Source organism: Perognathus longimembris, chromosome 28, assembly GCF_023159225.1.
Source record: "Perognathus longimembris pacificus isolate PPM17 chromosome 28, ASM2315922v1, whole genome shotgun sequence".
Lineage (NCBI taxonomy): Eukaryota > Metazoa > Chordata > Mammalia > Rodentia > Heteromyidae > Perognathus > Perognathus longimembris.
In genome coordinates, this window is record NC_063188.1 from 109,364,761 (window position 1) to 109,389,584 (window position 24,824).

At 45.5% G+C, this 24,824-nt stretch overlaps 1 protein-coding gene across 1 annotated transcript in view; it reads right to left on the reverse strand.

Annotated features, from left to right (window-relative positions):
• Nucleotides 1–1,301: 1,301 nt before the first annotated feature.
• The window catches only part of Shroom2 (shroom family member 2), a 71,060-nt gene continuing 47,537 nt past the window's right edge, over nucleotides 1,302–24,824 (reverse strand). Inside the window, exons 6-10 of the mRNA XM_048335499.1 lie at nucleotides 9,078–9,737; nucleotides 7,303–7,854; nucleotides 4,936–5,107; nucleotides 2,928–3,200; nucleotides 1,302–2,335 (exon numbers count right to left, since the gene is read on the reverse strand). Of these exons, the coding sequence (XP_048191456.1) occupies nucleotides 2,069–2,335; nucleotides 2,928–3,200; nucleotides 4,936–5,107; nucleotides 7,303–7,854; nucleotides 9,078–9,737 (1,924 nt within the window). The 3' untranslated portion in view covers nucleotides 1,302–2,068. The remainder of the gene's footprint in view (nucleotides 2,336–2,927; nucleotides 3,201–4,935; nucleotides 5,108–7,302; nucleotides 7,855–9,077; nucleotides 9,738–24,824) is intronic.

Genomic DNA, 24,824 nt, shown 5'->3' on the forward strand with positions numbered 1-24,824 from the left:
CAGCTGGCCAGCTTGTCTTTCCTGACACGATCTGTGATCAGTGCTCATGGCAAAGGAGAGCCAGGCCGGAAGAGTGCTCAGCAGAGTAGCAGCTCTTCCAGGCACACAGAGCTTCACCGAATAGGAATGAACCCTTGAAAAGGCATTCGTTCATTCTACTGACCGTGGTAGGCTGTTAACAAAAGAAGGGGTTGGTTATTGCCTGCGCAACTGAAGCTTGGCCATTTGGAAAGAACAAGGGACACGTGCACATGCGGCTCAGGAAGCATGGACTGCACCGCTGGCGGGCATCTCGTGCACACGTCAGCACACGCACGAGCATCTGTGTGAACGTGTGCTTGGGGATGGCTGTGTGCACTGCACAAAATCTCTCCACCAGCTGGAACTTCTTTCATGGAACTATGGGGGAAATGAGGATTCAAATAATCTCTGATGGCACAGAGCCTCTAACATCGCCAAACATCAAGTCCTCTAAGGGACTCACTCCCCATTAACCATGCATTTAATTAGATGAACACTTTGGAAAACCACAGCAGACCCACGTTATAATGAAGCCATGAGTACTTGAGCATTCTATTCAGGTAACTTTTGGCTGTGTGTAAATCTTTAGAAGTGCCTTTGCAAATATTTTGCCCACTTTTTTTTTTGTGGGGCATGAACTCTAGGCCTGGGTGCTGAGTCCCTGAGTGTTTTTGCTCAAGGCTAGCACTTTACCACGTGAGCCATAGCTCCACTTCTGGCTTCTTTTGGTGGTTACTTGGAGACTAAAGTCTCACAAACTTTCCTGCCCAGGCTGGCTTTGAACCTCAATCCTCTGATCTCAGTCTCCTGAGTAATTAGATTACAGGTGTGAGCTACCAGCATCTGGCTTTCTGCCCATTTCTTAATTGGGCTGGAATTTTGGATTTTTCCCCCTACTGTTGGGTTCTGAGAGTTCTTTATGCAAATCCTTTTTTGGATTTTCTACCGTGACTTGACAGTTGGAAACTGACAATGTAGCAGTGTTGCTTGAACAAGTAAAACTCTCTTTAGAATCTTTCCATTTCAACTAGTAGAAAGGGTATATAATATTTAAACTCTATGGCAGGAAAAGATCAGGTTTAGATCTGAGATAGTGCACAGGACCTCTGCAAAACCAGAGGAAAGGCTTTTAGAGTACGTGGGATGTAGCTCTCATGGTATCTTAACAGACTTGAAGGCAAAAACAGAAAAGCCAATTATCATTAATTAATACAGACACACATACATACACACACACACACAGAGAGAGAGAGAGAGAAAACGAATGTCCTAGGGGAAAGTAACTTAAGAAATATTTCATTGGTCTCAGGCAAGAAATAGCTAACAAGCACACTATTACTGGACACACTTTTAACCGAGTAAATTTACTTGGCTGGAAAGCCACCATTTCAACTCTGATGAGGACTACAGCTATTTGTTTTGTGTGTGTTGTAAAGCATGCACATGATTTCTTTCAATGGCAATTTGAAGCTTAGAATGAGTGCACCCAACGTGTAGACTATTCATTTCACAGTTGGTTTTGAACCATCATGAAACCATTTCCACATGTTAATAAATAGTCATCATCATCACCCTCATGATTTTGCTGGATCACAGAACATTACATGATACAGACAACCAATGCTCACTGTTGAACAAGCAAAGACAACACATGGCCACCTGTGCCCAGATGAATCATGGGGAGATGTGCACCAGGGTCTCCCCTGTCGTGTACCTTAGGGACACAGGAGGATATGCAGCCCTGGTGTTGAAAACGGACCACTTTGAGTGTGCCCCTCAGGGCACAGCCCTGGACTGCCACAGGGGGTCTTGCCAGTCAGCACCGCTCAGTGCCCTGTGGTAGTCATGTAGCATTCTCAGTATTCCAAAGGAAACTAAACACATTAAATAGTTATCCCAGACAAACACAGATGTTATTGCTTTTCTATCAGCCACTTTGCTCCTGGAGAGAACTCTCTCGAGGAGATTAATGTGGGCTGGGGTCCTCACTTGCACTCTGGCCCCCAGCCTCAAGGCCTCGTGCCTGCCCTCTGCCGCAATGGGGCTGTCATTTGCCCCTCTCAGGTTGCAGGCTGTCAAACAAGCATTTCAGCTGCTCTTCGCCCAGGTGGATTTTGTCTTCTAGCTCCCGCTGCTCAATGATGAGAGCAGACTTCATCTTCACGAAGTGCTCGTAGTCGGCCAGACTTTCCTCGCTAAGGTAGCTGGCGAGGATGTCAAACACAATGCGCTCCCGCCGGTCCAGGTTCTCCTTGAGCTCTTTGGCGTCCTCGTGCTGCTGGGTAAGGATGCGCTGCTTCTCCAGTAGGGACTGCTGGGGAGGGAGAAACAGAGAAATGAGCCCGCGGAAAGGCCAGGACTAGCTTGGCCCTGGTGGCTCACGCGTATCATCCCAGATACTCAGGATGCTGAGATCTGAGGATCACGGTTCACAGGCAGCCTGGGCAGGAAACCCCAGGAGGGTCTGATCTCTAGTGAACCACCAAAAAGCCGGAAAAGGCCAGAAATGTCTCAACTGGTAGCGCTCCACCCGTGAGCAAAAAAAGCGAAAGGACTACACTCAGGCACTGAGTTCAAGCCCCAGTTCACACTCTCTCTCTCACCCCCCCACCCCCCCCACGCATGCGAGCGCGCGCGCGCGCGCGCACACACACACACACACACACACACACACACACACACACACACACACACACACACACACAGAGGCCAGGACTAAAGCAGGGCCAAGCCCTTTAAAATGTAGCAACTTTGGGGCTGTGCTCTCTACCAGGTGGTCAGTGAAAACTCTGAGGCTGCCTGACATCCCTTGGGATCTGCACAGAAGTGTTCCCAGCACCCCCAATACAGCCTTCCCATGGGACTTCCCCAACCCTGGTTTCCTGGTCAGATGCATCTGCAGATACCCGATCTCCAGGAGATGGACTGTCGTCCAAATTATTGAGAGCGTTCTCCACTCGGGCCAGGCGGCCTGACAGTGACAGCAGGAGGTTCACCACTTTGTCCAGGTCCCCGATGAACATCCGGAACTTGTCAAACTCATTGGGTTTGCAGACATCTTTCACGATGGCCTCCACCTCATCTCCGAGTGCATTGTTGGCCTGGATGTCCTCCAGCAGACTCTCTCGGGCCTCCCGGAGCACCTGCAGCTTCCGGCTGATGCTGTCAATGAGCTCCTGCTAGAGAGGCACAGGGAAGCACGGAGACACTCATGACCATGCCCTGACAGACACAGCCACTGCACAACCCGGCCGAGCGAAAGACAATGTGCACCGTTAAGGAATGAAGGACTTACGGGTAAGTGAGCTGCATTTCATTAATAAAACGAGCATCACACACACACACACACACACACACACCACCACCACCACCACCACCACCACCAACAACAACAACAACAACAAAAGCTTGAGTTCTATCCTGTTAACACCCTATTAAACATACTATAAAGCTGCTCAGGTGTAGATGTTACTTCCACCAATGGCTTTGCAAGGATTGATAGGGCCTATATGATGCTTCATTCTCAGTTTTTGTGTTCAAATTAAAGACTTCACAGAGAAAGCCAGGCACCAGTGGCTCAAGCCTGTAATCCTAGCTATACTCAGGAGGCTGAGATCTGAGAATCGAGGTTGGAAGTCAGCCCAGGTGGGAAAGTTTCATGAGACTCTTTTCTCCAACTAACCACCCAAAAGCCAGAAGTTGAGGTGTTGCTTAAGTGGTAGAGCACTAGCCTTATGAAAAGAAGCTAAGCTAAAGGACAGTGACCAGGCCTTGAGTCCAAACTCCAGTCCCCCTCACCTAAACAAACAAAAAAAACAAGAAAACAACCTCCACCTCAGAGGGGCTGCCCTGAAACTGAGCACACTAGTGTCTAATTTCTGTATTGATTCCTTTACATGTCTTATGAAAATTTCTTTAATCAAAAATACATTTTTCCTGTTTTTTGAGGGGCCACTAAGCAAATACAGACATTAGCTTTCAAAGGTTTTCAGATGAAAGAGTGGGATGCAACTTAGTGGTAGAGCACTTGGCTAGCAGGGACTAGACTGCGTTCAAAGAACAAAAGAAAAATCAATTCTGCATAGTGTGCAAAGTCTATTATCTTTGCACTTGGGAGGCTGACGCAGGAAGATTCTGCCTTTGAGGACAGAGTGTGCTACACAGCAAGACCTGTTTCAAAACCAAACAAAAAAAGGCAAGTGCTAGTGGTTCAGGCCTGTAATCCTAGGTAATCAGAAAGTTCACATCTGAGGACTGAGGTTTGAAGCCAGTGGGGGAAAATGCACCTGAAAGATTCCTATCTCCAGTTAACCAGAAAAAGGCGGGAAGCAGAGGCATGACTCCAGAGCATTAAGAAAAAGCTAAAAGCAAGAGTGCAGGTCCCTGATTTCAAACCCCGGTGTAGGCACCAAAACACACACACATAATGAACCACAAAGGGCTTACTCATTGACCTCACATTTCCTTATCTTGTATGAGACTAAGCACATACCCTCAGGCAGTGGTCAGGGTCTCTGCTGGGGTAGAAATGAGTGATCTAAGTGCCTCTCATTTGCCTAGTACTCTCAATGTGAATGTCTTTTTGTTTGGTTTGGCTTTTGGTGCCAAACTGGGGATTGAACTCTGGGCCTGGATGCTATCCCTTAGCTGTTTGGCTCAAGGCTGGAGGTATACCACTTGAGCCATAGCTTCACTTCTGGCTTTTTTTCTGGTTAACTGGTAATAAGAGTTCCATGGACTTTCCTGCCCAAGCTGACTTCAAACTGCGATCTTCAGATCTCAGATTCTGAATAGGAAGGATTTTAGGCATGAACCATCGGTGCCTGAATGAATGTCTTGTTGCCCAGTTCCCCCTGCCTGAGACTCCAGAGTAGCTGGGAGTTTGAACCACTACACCTGGCTCCACTTTCCCACCTTCTTCACTGACAGGTCATGATCCAGGTCAGTCCCCACGTAGTCCTCAGGCTCCTGCTGCCCTTGTAGGTCCTTCATCTTGATCAGCAGCTCTGCCTTGGGGGCTGATGTACTGTAGTATGTGGAATTGGTGGCCAGGGACACGACCACGGGCACATTTGGCTCCTCTTTCCTATGTAAAGAGATTACAGTTTCAGTTAGCTGCAACCATGTTCACAGAAACTCATTCCCCCTTTGGACCCATTCCCTGGGTTGTGACAAATAAAACTGGCACTAACCAGAGGGCACTAACTAGGGAAATGAGACAGCTACAGGGGCAAAACCAAACAAACAAAAACTCAACCTTCCCCAAAGGGGTATAAAGAAGTAAAACATTAGCCGGGTATCAGTGGCTCACACCTGTAATCCTAATTACTCAGGAGGCTCAAATCTGAGGATTGTAGCTTGAAGCCAGCCCAGGCAGGAAAGTCCATGAGACTCTTACCTCCAGTTAACCAACAAACAGCTTAAGTAGAGGTGTGGCTCATCCTTGAGCCAATAAACTAAGGCACAGCATCCAGGCCCTAAGTTCAAGCCCCAGTACTGGCGCGCATACATACACATGTATGCACACACACACACACACACACACACACGGGGTGGGGAGAGATAGAGAATTCCTACTCATTAAGGAAGGCATACACTCAGACCTAAGCCTTTACCTCTGTTAGGCATCTCCTGTCAGCACTACTAACATCTGGGGCTATCCTATTCATTGTGTGGTAGGTCCATGCTGTTACAGAAATTGAGAAGCATCCTGGGACCCTACCTAATCAATAGGCACATTTTCAGACTTCCATATGGCCCCTGTGAGTGACATTGCCCTTTCCCATCCTACCAGGAATAACTGTCATTGGAAAGACTCCTAGATAGTAACTACACTGAGAATCCTGAGGTTTGGAAGTCTGGTGGTGGAAAACTTTTGATTGACTGATTGATTGATGTAGTCCTAGAGAAGGAACCCAGGACCTTAGGCATGCTAGTAAGCACTCAACTGATATGTTATACCTTCGTCCCGAAATTAACCAAGGGCGTCTCATGAATGAAACAGCTGCTCAATATCCTATCCGGAGCCTAGACAAGAAGTGGGGTACATCTGGCCTGCTAAGGCCTGAGAAATCATTTGAGCAGAGCCTGTCAAGGCAACTGTAGGCAGGATTCAAAATTTAATTTTTTTTTAAAAAGCTAGGAGCTGGGAACCTAGTAGGTAGGATGACAGGTATGAGCTACCTGTCAGGAGGCTGAGATCTAAGCATGCAGTTAAAAGCCAGCTTGGGCAATAAAGTCTGTGAGACTCTTATCTCCAATTACACCAACAACAGAAGCTGGAAGTAGAGCTATGGCTCAAGTGGTTTGAGTGCTAGCCTTGAGGGGGAAAAAGGCTCAGGGACAGTGGCATCAAACAAAAAAAGGATCTAGGAACTATTTCCATAGCAACATAAATCTCAATGCCAACTAACTAACATCATAGACCAAATAGCCCTTAGCAGGAAAAAGTTTCCCACCCCTGGCATGGCTTGTGATATCCCTCAAAAATAGGTGACAAGACAGGCAGACAGACAGACAGACAGAAGACAGATAGTCAGGAGCCCACACTAAGATAGGATTTCTTAACGTCAGCACTGGGGATATTCTACGTTCAGTGGTTCCCTATGCACAGAAGTCCTGTGTACAAGGTGTTGTGTCTATTATAAACCAGTACTGGGGCTTGAAATCAAGACCTGTGGACTGGCTCTTAGCTTTTCTGCTCAAGGCTAGTTCCTGAGTCACAGCTCTGCTTCTTGCTTTTTGGTGGTTAATTGGAGATAAGAGCCTCACACACATTCCTGCCCAGGCTGGCTTTGAACTGTGTGATCCTCAGATCTGTCTCTTGAGTAGCTAGGCTTATAGGCAGGGGCCACTGGCCTCTGGTTTATACAAGGTTTGATGAGCAGTATCCCTGATGTCTTTCCACTAAATGTCAGGAGCAGCTCTGCAGCGAAGCAGCCAAAACTATCATCTGATATTGCCAGCTATCCTGTGGTGGGGGTGAGGGGAGAGATGGCCCCAGAGGAAAGGAGATCCAGTCACAATCATAATCATGCCAGCTGCAAGCTAAGGAGCTTAGATTCTGCACTGTGAATCTGCATGATCCAAAGTCATCACACCGAGGGGGACAGTATCATTAACCCTTACTTTCTCTGTAGGGACATTTCTAGAAAAATGCTAAGCATTAGGTACCCCTATAATATTCGTCTTCCAAAGAAAACAATCATGCTCTTCTTCCTTTCTAAGCCTAAGACATGTTGGGCCGGATCCAAGCTCTCACTAGAATCCGTCTCTACTCACTTGTCCTCTGTAGTTCTGGGTGAGGGGATTTTGGGGAGCAGTTTCCTCCGCTGTTGAGCTTCCTCCAGGAGATGTTCATCTTTGGGGAAGATTCCCTCCATCAGATCCATGGTGGTTCTGATCTTCACGCTGGGGTCCAGGATATCAGCCAGGGACTTATCCTTTCCCACAATCTCCCTGGCCAGCTCCTCTGACTTCAGATCTTCCATTGTCTTCTCCTTGGCCTTCACGTAGCTGAACCCTGGAGAGGAGGTGCTACCATCCTTCACAGAAGATGTGGGAGTGTTTGGGGACCGTGGCTCAGGAGGCTGGGCTTTGGCTGGGATCTCGGTCTCGGCGCTGTGCCGTGTGTACACACAGAAACGGGAGTAGCATTCCTCCGATGTGCTCAGTGTCTTGATCTGGTCTCTCTCCAGCCCACTAGGCAGGGAGGGCAGCTCAGCCGGGCGTGCCAGGCTCTGGCGGCTCTCCTTCTCTGGCTGGCTCTCCGAATGCACGATCTTGATGGGCACCATCTTCACAGTGGTGTTGTTGTGGATCACCCGCTCAATTCTGGAAAGAGAAGGGCCATTCTCTGAGATAGTGAAAGGCTCAAACTCTAACCCAGGACTCATCAGGCTGCAGCCCCCCTGGCCCCCCAAGGGAAGCTGATTCAAAGCAACTGGTCCATCACCCAGCTAGTTGAAGCCACCAGGATTGTGCCTCTTGGAAAAGGAAGAGGATTAGAGGGAAGTTGGAAGTAGCTTGGTCCAAATCAAACTATTAGCCTCAAGATATCTACAGGCACCTGGGGGCGAGTTCCTGCTGTTTAATATTCATTTGCGCTTTTTTTTTTTTTTGCTAGTACAAGAGCTTGAACTCAGGGTCTGAGCACTGTCCCGTAGTTTTTCACTCAAGGCTCATGCTCTATTACTAGAACCAGAGTTCCACTTCCAGCTTTTTGGTGGTTAATTGGAAATAAGAATCTCACAGACTTCCTGCCCTGGCTGGCTTGGAACTGAGATTCTCAGTAGCTAGGATGACAGGCATGAGTCACCAGAACCCGGCCTAATTCTGAACTTTGATTCTCCCAATTCCTGCCTCCTGAGTAGCTATATTTACAGCTGTGAGCCACAGAGCCCAGCCCTACTGATCGTTTCATTATTTTAAAAATTTAGGAAAAAAGGAGCATGAAAATATTGGACATGGGGCTGGGAATATGGCCTAATGGTAGAGTGCTTGCCTTGTATACATGAAGCCCTGGGTTCAATTCCTCAGCACCACATATACAGAAAAAGCCAGAAGTGGTGCTGTGGCTCACATGGTAGAGTGCTAGCCTTGAGCAAAAAGAAGCCAGGGACAGTGCTCAGGCCCTGAGTTCAAGCCCCAGGACTGGCAAGAAAAAAAAAAGAAAGAAAATATTGGACTTTATATAAAACATCAGCCTCATCTAATTATCTCTTGTTTAGGTTATCTGAATTATCATCCAAAATATGAAATGCACAAGAAAAACAAGCCCAGAGCGCAGGTGCCTGAAGGTCATATAGAAATAAAGACGTTTGGATCAGGGATCAGGGATTCAGGAGTGGTCATTTCCTGCAGGCAAGAGCAGTCTCCCAATGAATGAGTTTTAAAAAATCACTGGAGTCCAGGCTTTTCCTCCAGCTAATTCCCCAAGACCAAATTTCAATCCAGTGTCTCAAGTTGACACAAGGTACTGGTTGCTGAGGCCTACACATACAGGAGGAGGCTTGGGACACAGGATGGACATATGACAGCAGGGTCAAAGGCAATACCTTGTTGAATTATCATCCTGGATAAGCAAGGGAGGCTTGTCTGTCAGCTTCTGTGGGGCGAACTGCGGAGAGGGGGAGCGAGAGGTCTCCATGGTGGATGACTGCGGAGGCTGGAACTTGGAAGTCTGCGGCACTTGTGACTGAGGACAGCAGGTGTCCACATTCACATGCTGGCTGTCTTGGGGATGGACACTGCTGAACACAGAGGGACTGTGGGAAAGAGACGGGCAGGGCACGCTTGCACCTAGGGACGCAGAAGGTGGTGTTGGGCAGGGCTTGCCAGGGGCGGCCAGGCGAGTGTCTGCAGGGGCGCTGTCTGGGCCCCGGTACTTCCTGAGTTCGCGCTTGGGTGGGGGAGGCCTCTGTGGGGGGGGCTTCTTGGGGAGCAGAGCTGTTCTCAGCGGCCACGAGTCTTGTCCCTGACCATGTGGGGGTGAAAGGGTGCCCTTGGCTTGGGGTCTCAAGTCAGCTGGCGTGTTCTCCTCCGAATACCTATAATCTCTAGGTAAAGTTCCTGATCGGCTCCGGCCCTCCTGGGGCAGTGCTGGGGCTCCCCAAGGAGGAGATGATTCAGATGATGTGGCTAGGGTCTGTGGGTTCTCATCTCGTGAGTCCTGGGCTGTTTCCGGACTCACTTCCAGACTCTGGGCATCTGCTTGTCTAGAAGAAGAACGAGAAATTAATCATGGATCCTAATTAACCCATTCTCCCTACTTGCAAGGAGACTCATGCTGATAATCCCCATGGACCACTTTACAGAGGTAAATCCGCATTCTGTGTGTGCGCACAGGCACACGTGCCCTCACGTGTACTTTTATTTGGGCTTCAACTCAGGGCTGGGCACTGTGCTTTAGCTTTTTGCTTAAGGCTGTCTTTCTACCACTCGTGCCACGCCTCTACTTTTGGTTGTTTTGGTGATTAATTACAGATTAGAGGCTCTCAGACTTTTCTGCTTGGTTTGGCTTTAAACATTTATCCTCTGGTCTCAGCTTCCCGACTAATGTTATAGGCATTAGCCTCTAGTGCCTGGCTAAGTCCATACTTTCCCCATATCAGTCTCCACGGTCATGTCTGATGCACAGTAACAGTACTAAACACATACCAGGCCACAGGAAGCAGGAAGCCGTGTGCTGAAGTGTTACAAATGCAACATGAGATATTAAAGACAGACATTCATTGCCGGATGCAGGTGACTCACGCCTGTAACCCTAGCTACTCAAGATGCTGAGATTTGAGGATCATTGTTCAAAGCCATCTGGGCCAAGAAAATCTGTGACACTTATGTCCACTTAACTAGCAACAAACCCCAGAAGGGGAGGTGTGGCTAAAGGGGCAGGTGCTAGCCTAGAGTGAAAAAGCTAAGGGGCAGTGCCCAGGCCCTGAGTTCAGGCCCCAGTACTGGCACCCACACACATACACACATAAACTGAGTATAGGCAGACATGCATACACCAACTGCATCCCTTTTTATTATTATCTCTTAAGTAATCTATTATCTCTTAACTATAGTTTCAATTCAATGTCAGGTTAATGAGTACAATCAGTGCCACTCCTTCCATCATTCTTTCAATCAAAAAGATACAAAAATATTGACAACCGTATTTTTGTACAATTCTCAGACATATTTATAGTCACAAATATTTACTCCAAGTTGCAGTATTGTAGGTGGCTTATGAGAATAGCAGACCTTTCTAAGATGGGCTGCCAATCATTTTCCCAAGAAAAATTTTAACAGCAGTGGTATAGTAAGTGGGACAAGAAAGAGAAGAGCTGTTCAATCCCCAGTACCAAAAAAGAAAAAAGAGCTATTTCTCTTGGAAATATTGTGACATATCTTCCCAATTCTGTTTTGTCAGACATGTATGTGAGATATAAACATGCATGAAACATGCACACACAGGCAGGTTTTACATGCATGATAACTGTCATCACTAAAATGTATGGGTTGAAAACTCCCAAAGTTGCAGTCTGCCAACACAAAAGAGCCACAAAAAAGTCACTGATTTAAGGAGGAGCTATTTTCAGTTTAAAAATGACCTCTGAGGCTAGGCATAGGTGGCTCATGCCTGTAATCCTCAGGAGGCTGAGATCTGAGAATTGTGGTTCGAAGCCATCCCCAGCAAATAAGTCCCCCTAAGATGCTCATCTCCAATTCACCACTCAAAATCTAGAAGTGGAGCTGCAGCTCAAAGTGGTAGAGTGCTAGCCTTACAACTCCCCCCACCCAAAAAAGGTCTCTGAGAACTTGGGGGTACAGCTCAGTGTTAAGAGTACTTGTCTAGCATACATACAGCTCTGGATTGGATCCCCAGCACACTAAAACAAACCTGAGTTATTTTATGAGACCCAAACAATGGCAAAAAAGCCAGCGACCCAGTAAATAAGCAACAGCACCAGTAAGACATACCCCAGTCATCACCAAGCAGAATATAGACCGTAATACCCCGCTCATTTGAGTTTCACTACAGGACCAACCTTGAGGGTTCTAGAGATTTGCCTGCCCCTTAACTCTGCCTTAGGAGCCACCTGGATACAGTTTATGGAGCCTAGGCCTACAGATAGAGGAAGAATAGAAGCCCAGAAACATGTGTTAACTCACTCACTCACTCATCTCTGTTTAAGCTTTTCTCTCTCCAGTAGCTATAGACAGGCTCTCTGTCACTATTCTAATGCCACATGGGAAAAGCAAATTACTTTAGAAAAGCAGATGCCTTTTATTTCTTCAATGTCTTCATAGACAGATTAAAACTGTCTGCAGCTTCGTTGGAATTTTTTTTTTCCTGCTTGCAGGGTTTGGATGCCAAACAGTAATGAAATTGAATTACATAGACTGATAAGTCATTTGTGGTTAAAGAGGAGGGGTATGGGGTGAGAACAGATTAAAAGAGAAATGCTATGGCAGATGATCCAAAGCCAAATTAACAGGCACTGACTGACTTCTTGATGAGTTAGTATCCAGATTTTTTTAAAAAGCCTATATTTGAAGATGGTAATCTGTGACAGCTGCTCAAGTGTCCGTCTGCCATGGTGCTTTTAGGACACATATGCTGTTAATCTTCTTGAGGGCCCCTGCCATTCCTATGACTGAAGAACATCACTCTTGGTCCCAAGATCTGACCAATGGGAGCTGGGCTCTGCTCAAACTTAACCAGAAGGCAGGGCCCGAGCAGAGGTAGGAAGAATGAATCTTTACCTTGAGAAACGTGTCAGGCAATATGGAGCACTGGAAATCTCTGCTTTCCAAAACCTCTCCTCTCAAATTCCTTCTCTCCCACTGTTCTGCCCACTACATCTTAATATTGAAAGCCATCTCCCTGAGGTCTTCATCTTTGGTTTGGTACATCCTTTCCAAAGCAAATCATCACCATCTACAAAAATGATTAACTCAGCACTCCCTGTGCCAGATCTAAGGGGACCTTATCTGTATTCTTATAGCCCGGCCTGCCCATTTCTTCTAACATGCTGACTTCAAAAGGCATACCCATGTGGGGCTCCACTCAGGTTCACATATGGGTGGATCACTAGAGGCCAGGACAGTTATAAAACTCATCTGATCTCCCACCTCCACCGACTCAATAAAACCTCTTTTGTCCCTTCTCTGCTAGCATTGATCTTTCTGTCCTTCATACTGTTTACCAAATGAGCAATTATATCCACTTGAGATTTTTAAATGACTATCTGTCTTGGCTTCCAGACCAGGGGTGGGCAAGCTAGAGACTGGGCCAGGGGCCACTGCTGCTCTCTCTTGGACTTTTCAATCAAGGCTGGCATGCCACCATTTGTGCCACTGCTCCACTTTCAGCTTTTTACTGGTTAATTGGACATAAAGAGTCTCACAGGCCTTTCTGTTCATGCTGACGTTAAACCATGATTCTTAGATATCAGCCCAAGTAGCTAAGTTTATAGGCATGAGCCACCAGTGCCTGGCAGAACATCTATGTATTCCTAATAAAAAGGCTTCAATTAGTAAAATAGACAGTTTTTTAAACAAAGGCACTATTATTAGAAACTGTGCAGCAACTCAGTTAACTGTATTTATAGATTAGTATAACCTTGATTCCCTAAAACACACACTCAGTGGGGAGAGCCAGTGGTTAAACCCGTAATCATGACTACTCAGAAGGCTAAGATCTGAGGATCCAGGTTTGATGTCAGCCCAGGAAGGAATGCTCATGAGACTCTTCATCTCCAATTAACTACCAAAAAGCTGGAAGTAGAGATGTGGCTTAAGCATTAGAGCAGTCAAGCAAAATAGCTAAAGGACAGTGCCCAGGCCCTGAGTTCAAGGCCAGTACTGGCACAAAAAGTGTCAAAAATCATACAATAAGCTATGGAAGACCAATTTTAAATTTGGGGCAGACAAATAAAATTTGGTAACAATTGGCTTTATGCCAATGGCTCATACCTGTTAATCTTAGCTATTCAGGAGGCTGAAATCTGAGTATCATGGCTCAAAGCCAGCCTGTGCAGAAAAGTCTGAGAGACTATCTCTAATTAAACAGCAAAATTCCAGACTTATGTGTGTGTGTGTGTGTGTGTGTGTGTGTGTGTGTGTGTGCTTATATTGGCTGAACTCAAGGCCTGGGCACTGTCTCTAAGCTTCCTTTGCTCAAGGCTAGCGCTCTACCACCTGAGTCACAGCTCCATTTCTGGCTTTTTAGTAAGTAGTCTACTGAAGATAAGCCTCATGTTTCTTACTGCTGGGGCTGGCTTGGAACTGAAATCCTCAGCCTCCTGAGTAGCAGGTGTGGTGCTCTGGCACCTGGACGTGATTTTTTTCAAATACTGGAACTTGAACTCAAACCCTCAAGCTCTTGCTTTACTGAAGGATGGCGCTCTACCACTTTAGTCACTCCTATATGTTCAGCTTTTTGCTGGTTAACTGGATATAAGTGTCTCAAGGTTCTCAAATTTCAGCCTTTTGAGTGGTTAGGATTACAGGTGTGAGCTGGTGGCGCCCAGCTTAGAAGTTTTAGTTGCAAGGGCCTTTAATGACCTACCAATACATTTAAGGACCTATTGGCTAGATCTTTTAACAAAGTAATTAAACAAGAAATTTCATGAAAAATCACACCTAGAATACCACCTGCCCATGAGCTGCCCATGAGTCTTCATGCTGAATAAACACCTAAGGCAAGTCCAGTGTCAAATGCATGGAACAAGCTCTGGCAGAAAATAGAATCAGGTGACAAGAGCTAACTTTACTTATATGTAGATCAATGGTATTGTCGATGTGTGTGTCACACATGTATTTATGTCTTCATTCAATAGCAAAAGAACAACAACACCCTCAACCAGAAACCAGAAAATGGGGCTATAGATAGTATTTTTAGAGGAAATTAGATCCCTGGCTTCTGTTCCTAAGAACACAAATAATTATGGCTCAAAGGCACTTTATTTATTTATTTTTCTTTTTTTTAATTGTCAAACTGATATACAGAGCGGTTACAGTTTCATATTTTAGGCACTGGATACATTTCTTGTACTGTTTGTTACCTCCTCCCCCTCCTCCTTTCCCTCTCCCCCCATGAGTTGTTCAGTAGATTTACACTAAACAGTTTTGCAAGTATTGCTTTTGTAATCGTTTGTCTTTTTTACCCGGTGTCTCTCGATTCTGGTATTCCCTTACAGTTTCCTAGTTCTAATACCTGTATACACGGTTTCCAATGTACTCAGATAAGATACAGCGATAGTGAAGGTACGACCCCAGGAAGGGCATACAAGAGGATCATCAATAATAGAAGCTACGGTTTCACATCGCAGGTTGAAAGTAATTACAACAGTGATATAACAGTTGTTTCCATAACATGGAGCTCATTTCACTTAGCATCATCTTATGTGTTCATAAGGGTATAGCTATTGGGCTCTTGTGATCCTCTGCTGTGACTAGCCTAAACCCGTGCTAATTATTCCCTATAAGGGAGACGATAGAGTCCATGTTTCTTTGGGTCTGGCTCACTTCACCTAGTATAATTTTTTCCAAGTCTCAAAGGCACTTTAGAAAGATGTCAAGTTCCTTACTTTATGGTTAAACAAGAAACCAAGGTTCAGAAAGGTCAGGAAACTTGCAAATCCTGTCTCCCAGCCTGGTTGGTGGGTCTCTATACCATAGCCCCCTGGATGCCCAACTGAAACCTCACACCATTGTACTGTCTACAGAGGGGATGTGGGATATGGAACTTAAAAGAAGATCTTTGGAGGCAGGCACCAGTGGCTCACGCCTGTAAGCCTAACTACTCCAGAGGCTAAGATCTAAGAACCGTGATTTGAAGATAGCCCAGGCAGGGAAGTCTGTGAGACTCTTATCTCCAATTAACCAAAAAGCTGGAAGTGGAGCTGTGGCTCAAGAGGTAGAGTGCTAGCTTGAGCAAAAATCTAAGGGATATTGCCCAGGCCCTAAGTTCAAGTCCTAATATCTGCACACCCATTACAAAAAGAGGAACTTTAGCACCTTGCACCAGTTCTACATCCAAGCTGTAATTCCCTGTAGGATCTTTAGTCATGAGTTAGCAGGAACCCAGCAGATTGAAAAGGAGCGTACTGTATCCTGAAGTCTCCATTAGCCAGTTAATGGGAGAATACAGTTGTAGAGCTGCCCATTGGTTTCTATGTGAAATGAACAGGATATCCTCATTGTGAGACCCAAGATATATTTGTAAAAATGCACTGTGAATGTTCAGGAATTAAAAATAAAAGGCAGGGTTCTGCAAATATTTCTTCTTCTTCCTTTTTTGGGGGGCTGGGGAGTTGGATGTGGGGCTTGAACTCAGGCTTGGGTGCTATCCCTGAGCCTTTTTGCTCATGGCTAGTGCTGCACCACTTTGAGCCACAGCTCCACTTTTGGTTTCCTGGTGGTTAATTGGAAATGAGTCTCACGGATTTCTCTGCTCAGGCTGGCTTCGAACTATAATTCTCAGCCTCTTAAGTAGCTCTTAAGTAGCTAGGATTACAGACATGAGTCACCAAAATCCAAATGCAAATATTTCTTAATGGCAAATAATTAAATACCTCTTAGATTCTTCAGAGATCCAGAGATGTCTCCAAGCCTCCAAACAACAACTGGCTGATGAACCACCTTATACCTTAGGAAAAGCCTGCCAGCAAACCCAAGTATCCAAGGATGGAGGAGTGATGGGAGGGACCAGGTGAATGTGAATGCCAGTTTGTGTCTTTGCTTCCTTACCCTAATCTACCTATTTTTTAGTTACATAAGAGGTAAAGAATTAAAAACTATCCCAAAGGCATAAAATACTAGCGTCCCCCAACCTCCAAAATCCAAAGGCAGACTTTAGAGGAAGCAAATAGTCCATGCAAAACAAGCATCGGTTAGCATACGTCTACTAGGGTCATTTGTCAGTCCCGGTAGAGTGATATGTAGTATTCATTTAAAAAATGCTTTGTGTATGGCTGAATAAATTAAATTCCCCTGCAAAGTTTTTTCTTTAAAACAAGTGTGTGTGTGTGTGTGTGTGTGTGTAAGAGAGAGTAAGACTAAAATGTTTTCCAATATACATGACAAAAGAAAGTACAGACATGTCCCTTTTCTACCATCTATGTAATATTTTTCTGCAAAAAAACATCAAAATTATTGCCTTTTGTACATAAGATATGCCAAGCATTCATCAAATCTATACCCAGTTGTCCATTATTCTTATGTGGTATGCTAAAATATTTTTTACTCATTTATTCTATAAATCTTAAAGACAGTCTAGAGGCAGCAGGCTGTTCAGTTACATATTTAGTTCTAAATGCTGCCAGATACATTTCTGAACATTTTCCTCAATTTCCCTTTCCTTTTGAAAAATCTCTCCATTTGCACAATCTGAAAACCTGCATTTGAAAAACACGCCTCCTCCCAAGTGAAACCCAGATAGATAGCACGCATGTATGTGCAGACACAGCTCTATGCAGCAATTTCCCTGTGAAAATGGCATCCCTTTCACAGACACACAAAAGCTACCTTTCTCAAAAGCAAGGACAAAATCTAATCATTTTGCAATATGGTAAAAAAAAAAAAGATCATCTTTTTCGTTTGTTTCAACAGAAAAGGGAAAATCAAAGCCAAACAAAACAAAAATATGTACTCTTAAAAGAAATGGCATGCATCTGCACTATTCAAAATCACCCCAAAGAGCAAAATGCATGAACCACAGTGATTCCATTTTCTCCATGTAAAGCTTTTTAGTTGCAATGAGCAGGCTACAAGAAAATACATCCATGGAGTATTTCTCGTGACTAAACATGCATGCCTCATTTTTCTAAAAAAAAAAAAATTAAATGTGGCTGACTCACCATCTTCTTTCCATGTCCACCGCCAATGTCTAGGGAGTGAAAATGCCTTTGACTTATGTTACCGAAAAGGCAAAGGCAAGGCAGACATGTGACTCTGGCATCCTCCAGCCAGCCCCCTCCGTAATTCATCTGCAGAGCTCCCACAGATCAAAGATCTCACACACCAAGGGCTACCAGCCCCCCCAGTTATGACGGTGGCATTCTGGCTTCCAGCTCCAATGTGAAAACCAGAGCTGCAAAAATTACATGATATCCACACATGCACCCCAAGCAAGCATGCCCACGCATACACACACGTGCCTGCCTGCAGAGCTCCCGCTGGAATCTGCACCCTGATTTGCATGATTTTTTTTCCTCTTCAGGCAGAACAATAAACAATGAGAATGCTTGCAGAGCTTGCCAGATCTTACCCATGCCATTGTGAGCTGACAAGTAGCCCTGTCTTTCAAAAGAGCAGAACAAAAGAGACATTGGGAACTACAACCCCCTAACAAATGGCACAAATGATTTTAAGCTAGTCCCCGCCTGGAACAGAACAGAGATGCCCCAAAAGGAGCACTGAGCCCCCTTACCTGCTTCTCCGCTGGCCGCAGTAGGTCCTGCCCAGCCGGTGAAGGCAGCCATGTGATTTAGAGACCCGCAGCCCCCGCCGCCGCCGCAGTTCCCCGTTCACAGCTCAGTCGCCACACCAGGCTGGCAACAGCTGGAGTGACAGAGCCTGCTGCCTTGTGATGGACACGTTCACGCAGGCTCCCTCTGTCAACTTCCACCTCCACCAGCCAGTAATATCTGGCCTCAGGGGGGAATGTTCCGAACGCTTCTAGGAGTAAGCCTCCAGAGACTTTGCATTTTAAACTGCAAAAGGCTGGAAGGTCCTTCTGTTTTCAGAATGGGAAATACAGAAAAGCCTACTGCACAGATGTCAGGCAGCTTTGTCTAGAAGTATACTCAGTGATCACACAGCCTGTGCAGTACATGGGGCAGCTCCACAACCATAATGAAAGTTAAACTCAGCAGCCTAGTTTATGGCTTTCGAAATTCGTCTGTTGATTATGCACTCATTAGGAATGTAATCCATCAACCAACCAACCAACAGACAGGTCAACCAACCATTCTGGAAGTTTTACTGTGTGAACGGCATCCAGATAACAAGACAAAGCTGACAGGCTGGCCTGATTCATCCAGGTCATCACTTCACAATATCAATGAAAAGTCTTGGAGCCCACCTCCACTCCTAGTAGCGGTTATGACCACAAGCCCATGGCCCCTAAGGGCCGCGAGGGAGGAAGTATCTCTCTCACCGCTATTCCTAAGAACCCCTTCCCACACAGACACCCCCACCCTCCCCTCTGGTTCCTGGGCTTAGTCATGAGAAGTGACTTCTCTAATTAATCAATTAGTTAATTTTGTCTGGTACTAGGGCCTGGAACTCAGGGCCTAAGTGCTGTCCCTTAGCTTTTTCACTCAAGGCAGGTGCTCTACCACTTGAGCCACAGATCTTCCAGCTTCATATTGGTGGTTAATTGGAGATGAGTGTCAAGGACTCTCCTGTCCAGGTTGTTTTGAATCATCACCCTCAGTTCTCAGCCTCCTGTGTATCTAAGATTACAGGCTTGAGCCAATGGCATCTGGCTCAAGTAATTTCTTTTTTCCACGTGAATCTCACCTTTTATTGTTCTACTCTACTCAATACCACCAGATCGGGTGTGCAGTCTGAGAGGAGAGTATTATTAGCCTCATAAATCCTGACATTCTGGAGCTGACCCAGGCAGAGTGTGGCACGCAGCCAGAATGGAGGGAAAGCCCACTGGGAACTAGCACACAGCTGCACTGCAGCTGGGAATTTTCCAACCAAAGATGCATACTGGCCCTGAGGTTCTCCCCAGGTTCCTAACGTGAGGCCTGGTGAGATATAAATTGGCAGCATGTAATTGGTGAGTAGGAGGCAGGGCTAATTCATAGAAATACATATACAGGCTAGCTGGGGGTTGGTGGTTCATGCCTGTAATCCTAGCTACTCAGGAGGCTGAGATCTGAGGATCCTGGTTCAAAGCCAGCCTGGGCAAGAAAGTTCATGAGACTCTTATCTCCAACTAATTATATAAAAAAAGCCAGAAGTGTATTAAATGGGCAAGGGCGCTAAAGGGAGACTTCTCAGAAGAAGAGGTAAAGATGGCAAAGAAACACATGAGGAAATGTTCATTGTCCCTGGCCGTAAAGGAAATGCAAATCAAAACAACCCTGAGAGTCCATCTTAACCCAGTCAGAATGGCCAATATTCTGAATTCAGACATCAACAAAGGCTGGAGGAACCCCACTGCATGGCTGATGGGAATGGAACTAGTACAACCACTCTGGAGAGCAGCCTGGAGGTTTCTCAAAAAACTAAGCATAGACATCCCCTATGAGCCAGCCATACTGCTCCTAGGCATCTACCCTGAGCAACAGGATCCAGGATAGGACAAGGACTCCTGCACCTCCATGTTCACTGCTGCACTGTTCACAATAGCCAAGACATGGCAACAACCCAGATGCCCCACTACAGATGAATGGATCCAAAAACTGTGGTACCTAGATACAGTGGAATTTTACACAGCCATTTGAAAGGATAAAATAATGACATTCGCAGGTAAATGGATGGAACTAGAACAAATCATGTTGAGAGAGGTAAGCAAACATCAAAGAGACAAATGAAGTATGTTCTCCCTGACATGTGGATGTTCAACTTAAAATGCAAGGAGATATGACAAAGTAAACAGGACTCAAGATACCAATACACGGTGAGACCAAACGAGGACAGTCTTAAGAGAAAAGGACCAAATTGTAATACCCAAGCAGCTCTTCACACGTATATAAAATAGCATACATACTGAAAAGAACCCCAAAGATAAGGAAACCAAGGACCTCTTAATTTGTCTTATCATTTTCAGATGACTCAGTACTCTTTTTTACCTCATATATGGTGTATACACGTGCACATCTGAGGGAAGGTGGGACAAGGGCACAGAATCAGTGGAAAGTGGGTGAAAAAAATACAGTAGAGGGCCTATCAGCTGCACCGGACATTGATGAAAGTGAACTAAGCAACTCAAGGAAGGTGATGGGAGGGAGGGAGGCAGAGAGAAGGAGGAACCGCTGATACTAAGCACAAGGGAAGAAATGTACATATCACCCGGTATATGTAAAGGAAACCCCACTGTGTATCACCTCTAAAACAACAATTAATAATTTTTTTAAAAAAACATTGCCTTGGGCTGGGGATATGGCCTAGTGGCAAGAGTGCTTGCCTCGTGTACATGAGGCCCTGGGTTCAATTCCCCAGCACCACATATACAGAAAATGGCCAGAAGTGGCGCTGTGGCTCAAGTGGCAGAGTGCTAGCCTTGAGCAAAAAGAAGCCAGGGACAGTGCTCAGGCCCTGAGTCCAAGCCCCAGGACTGGCCAAAACAAAACAAAACAAAACAAAAAAACATTGCCTTGAGTAGCCTGCATGCAAATAAAGTTTTGTCTAAGTTTTTTTTTAAAAAGCCAGAAGTGGAGCTGTGGCTCAAGTGGTAAAGCGATACTCTTGAGCAAAAAAGCTCAGGGACAGCATCTAGACCCTAAGTTCAAGCCCCAGGACTGGGCGAGACAGGGGTGGGGGGCAGGGAATCCTACAGGCTTATACTCACATTATCTGGCTCATATAGGAATCAGCCTGGTTCCTGCATTACGGAGGGGCAGGAAGAAAAGGAGAGAAGGGGGAGAGAAAGGCTTTGTGACTATGGGATAAGGTCTGTATCCAGCTGGGAAAACAAACAATTCAGCCAAGATCTTCTTACCAGCTGACCAGGAAGAACAAGCAAGTCAAGAAATGGCTGCCATAAATTGCCATGACATTACTGGGAAGTCTCATCAGGAACTGTATGTTCCTCAAAGCCAAAAACACACACCATCTGATCCTTTAAAATGTTTTTCAGTGGGCTGGGGATATAGCCTAGTGGCAAGAGTGCCTGCCTCGGATACACGAGGCCCTAGGTTCGGTTCCCCAGCACCACATATACAGAAAATGGCCAGAAGCGGCGCTGTGGCTCAAGTGGCGGAGTGCTAGCCTTGAGCAAAAGGAAGCCAGGGACAGTGCTCTGGCCCTGAGTCCAAGGCCCAGGACTGGCCAAAAAAAAAAAAAAATGTTTTTCAGTGGCTGGGAATATGGCTTAGAGGTAGAGTGCTTTCCTAGCATGCATGAAGCCCTGGGTTCGATTCCTCTGTGTCACATAAACAGAAAAAGCCAGAAGTGGCACTGTGGCTCAAGTGGTGGAGTGCTAGCCTTGAGCAAAAGGAAGCCAGGGACAGTGCTCAGGCCCTGAGTCCAAGCCCCAGGACTAGCAAAAATAGATAAATAAATAAAATGTCAGCCTGTGGGCCAGAGTCAAGGTACAGGCCCATTTTAAATCAAGTTTTCTGCTGGGCCCCAGTGGCTCATGCCTGTAATCCTAGCCACTCAGGAGGCTGAGACCTTAGGATCACAGTTCAAAGTCAGTATGGGCAGAAAAGTCCGCAAGACTCTTATCTCTAACCAGCAAAAAGCTGGAAGTGGAGCTGTGCCAGCTTTGAGTGAAAAAGGTTCAATAAGAACTCAAGGCCCTAAGTTCGAGCCTTAACACCAGCACACAAACTTGTGCGTGCATGCACATGCACACACACGCACGTGCGCGCATGCACACATACACACACACACACAGAGTTGTCACGTGGATTTCCCATATTGAGTTTTTAAAACTCGAAATAAAATTTCACGTGTCATAAAAGTTATCCTTTGAAAACATATAGCACAGTGGTTTTTGCTATATTCACCGAGTTCTGTAAGCATCGCTACTAATTCCAAAACATTTTAGTCATTCTGAAAGAAGCCCCATCCCCACACAATATCCACAATTCCTTCCCCAACCTCAACCTGCCACCTTTCCTTGACTCAGCTATTTTTGGTGGATTTCGTAGTCTGCATGGCTTTCAGTCTTTCTATTGCATTTTAAGTATGTCTAAATATAAAATCTGTTTTATCCTTATTTTCATACCTAAGGATACAAATGACAGAACAAACCTGAGTTACATTTTAGTCTGACTGCAAAGCCAGTGATGATGCTCTGTGACGATAAAGCGTGATACTCGTGGATCCGGTGGTCTCCACAACCCCACTTCTAGGCCCAGCTCCCCTGGCTTCCCATATGCCACCAAGACCCATTTTGCTCCTGCTTTTTCTCTCGCCCAGAGGGGCACAGGCCTCCATTGGCATAGCAGCCACAGGCCCCTCATTCAGACAGCAAGCACTGTTTACAAGGGAGCTCTGTACTTACTATCTCCTTCCGAACAGGAAAAATTATATTACTACCTCAGACAATGAGAGTGCTACACACATGAGTCATGATTACAAACAGAACGTGTGTGTGTGTGTGTGTGTGTATGTGTGTGCACGCATGCCAATAATAGGGCTTGAACCCACTCTTGTTTGGCTTTTGTGCGCAAGGTTGGCACTCTATCACTTTGAGCCTGCAGATAACCGTCTTATGGATTTGTCTGCCCAGGATACCTTCAAACCACAATCTTCATATCTCAGCTACAGGATTATAGGCGTGAGCCAAGTCACCTGACCACCTTCCAGAATTTGAAGACTTAAAAAAAGAACACGCCTGTTCCCAAATGCATGCACTAAAAGTTCTATCTAAGAGCAGTTGAAAAGTTCCACTTCTTAGGCTTCACTTTGCCACCATCCACCATGGCTCCTCTTCCTTCACCTGGACTCCCCCGGCTGCAGGGGATGACTTCTGTAGCATGGGCTGTTCAGGGGGGCCCCAGTGGGATGCAGACTTAAAGCATGGCCCTGGCCCTGATATTCTCCTCTAGGAAGCCCTGGGGTTGTTCAAGCTTCCAAAATCCTTGCAAATATGTCAGTGTTTTCCACTGATGTTGAGAAAACAAGGAGACTCACAGAACCCTCTCTTTTTTTATTTCAAATGAGTGGAGCCTTCAGAAAATGGAGAAGTTAAATAGATTTCTAAGATGAACGGAGTCTGTGGAGTTCTTTCAAGTCAAGCATTATAAATAAATATTTCAGGAGAGACTGTGAAGTGAGTATGGGCTTTTAATTTTAGCATGAGAAAATGCTCTGGTGCTAGACTGGAGGTGAGGGGTACAAAAACTTGGGGCTGTGCTCAGTGGCCCTAAGTTCTACTTGTTAGAATAGCAAATATTACATAGCTTATACTGAGCTTACCATTTAAAGGTAAGTAAATAATTTTACATACTTATTTGAGAGTGCACCATTTAGAAAAACCTCACAGGTGAATAGCAGTGAATATGGTCCCCATATACACATAGGCAAGGCCTCGGAGTCTCAAGGACTCTTGCCAAGGTAAGATACCTAGTCCCTCTAGCTATCCAGTGAGAGCTAGGCGTGGTGGACTCTTTATTCTCATATAACTATCTGCAGACACAATAGTTTCATAGTCTAACACACAAATATGCAGAAAAGTAGCTATAATGAAGTTTCCTTGAGGGCAGGCAAGGTAGGCAAATGTAGAAGGAATGTGTTGACTGAGCCAGGATCCTTGGACCTCACGTGTCATCACTGGGAGTCAGCTTTCATAGCCAGGCTTTTCAAGGGATCAACTCTGGCCATGAAGGCTCTCATGTCCTCTTACTGGCTGTATTTTCCACAGTGTTGGAATCACACAGCCAAAACTGTAAATCATACAATTCAAGGACGAGGGATGCTTATATTCCTACATGTTTAATGATGAACTGGACTTCATTCATTAACAGTAGAAAGAACATGAAAACAAAATAGGGTCCCACAGCAGGTCCCATTAGAAGAAACAGGAATCAAAGACCAGGCAGGCATGTCACTTTTTGGTTCTAGGATGAAAATGAAAGCATCTTGGCTAAGTATGAATCAAAAGAGATCATGAGAAGGAACAGAAGATAATGACAATCTCAAAGGTAGCCTGTGACAGTATTTCCCAAGGACTCTGTCAATTTGAATACTAGTTACATAAAGAGCACTTAGATCTATATAACCTTACAAGGGGGTGCTCTATCACCTCAGCTCTACATGGGTCGGGGGCTCTGCAGACACAGCAACAAAGTGAGGCTAAAGGAATCTAGAGTGATGATGGATATTTGTGTTTCTCTACTTGTAGAGAAAGAGAAAACAATGAATATATCGTGGACCTTCCCAACCAAAGTCCACTCACCCAAGGCCTAACGTATGAAACTGTAACCTCTCTGTAGATCACTTTGACAATAAATAAGAAAATTAAAAAAAAAGAGTGAAAGCTTTGAGGCATGAGGTCAACAAAGAGACAAGGAGACCGAGAAGACACTAGATTCCGGCGTCAACTGAATCTTCCCATTGGAGAAGAGGGCGCCCTGGGCTCCAGACTGCCTATCCACTAAGAGGAAGTACTTGTGTAGTCATTG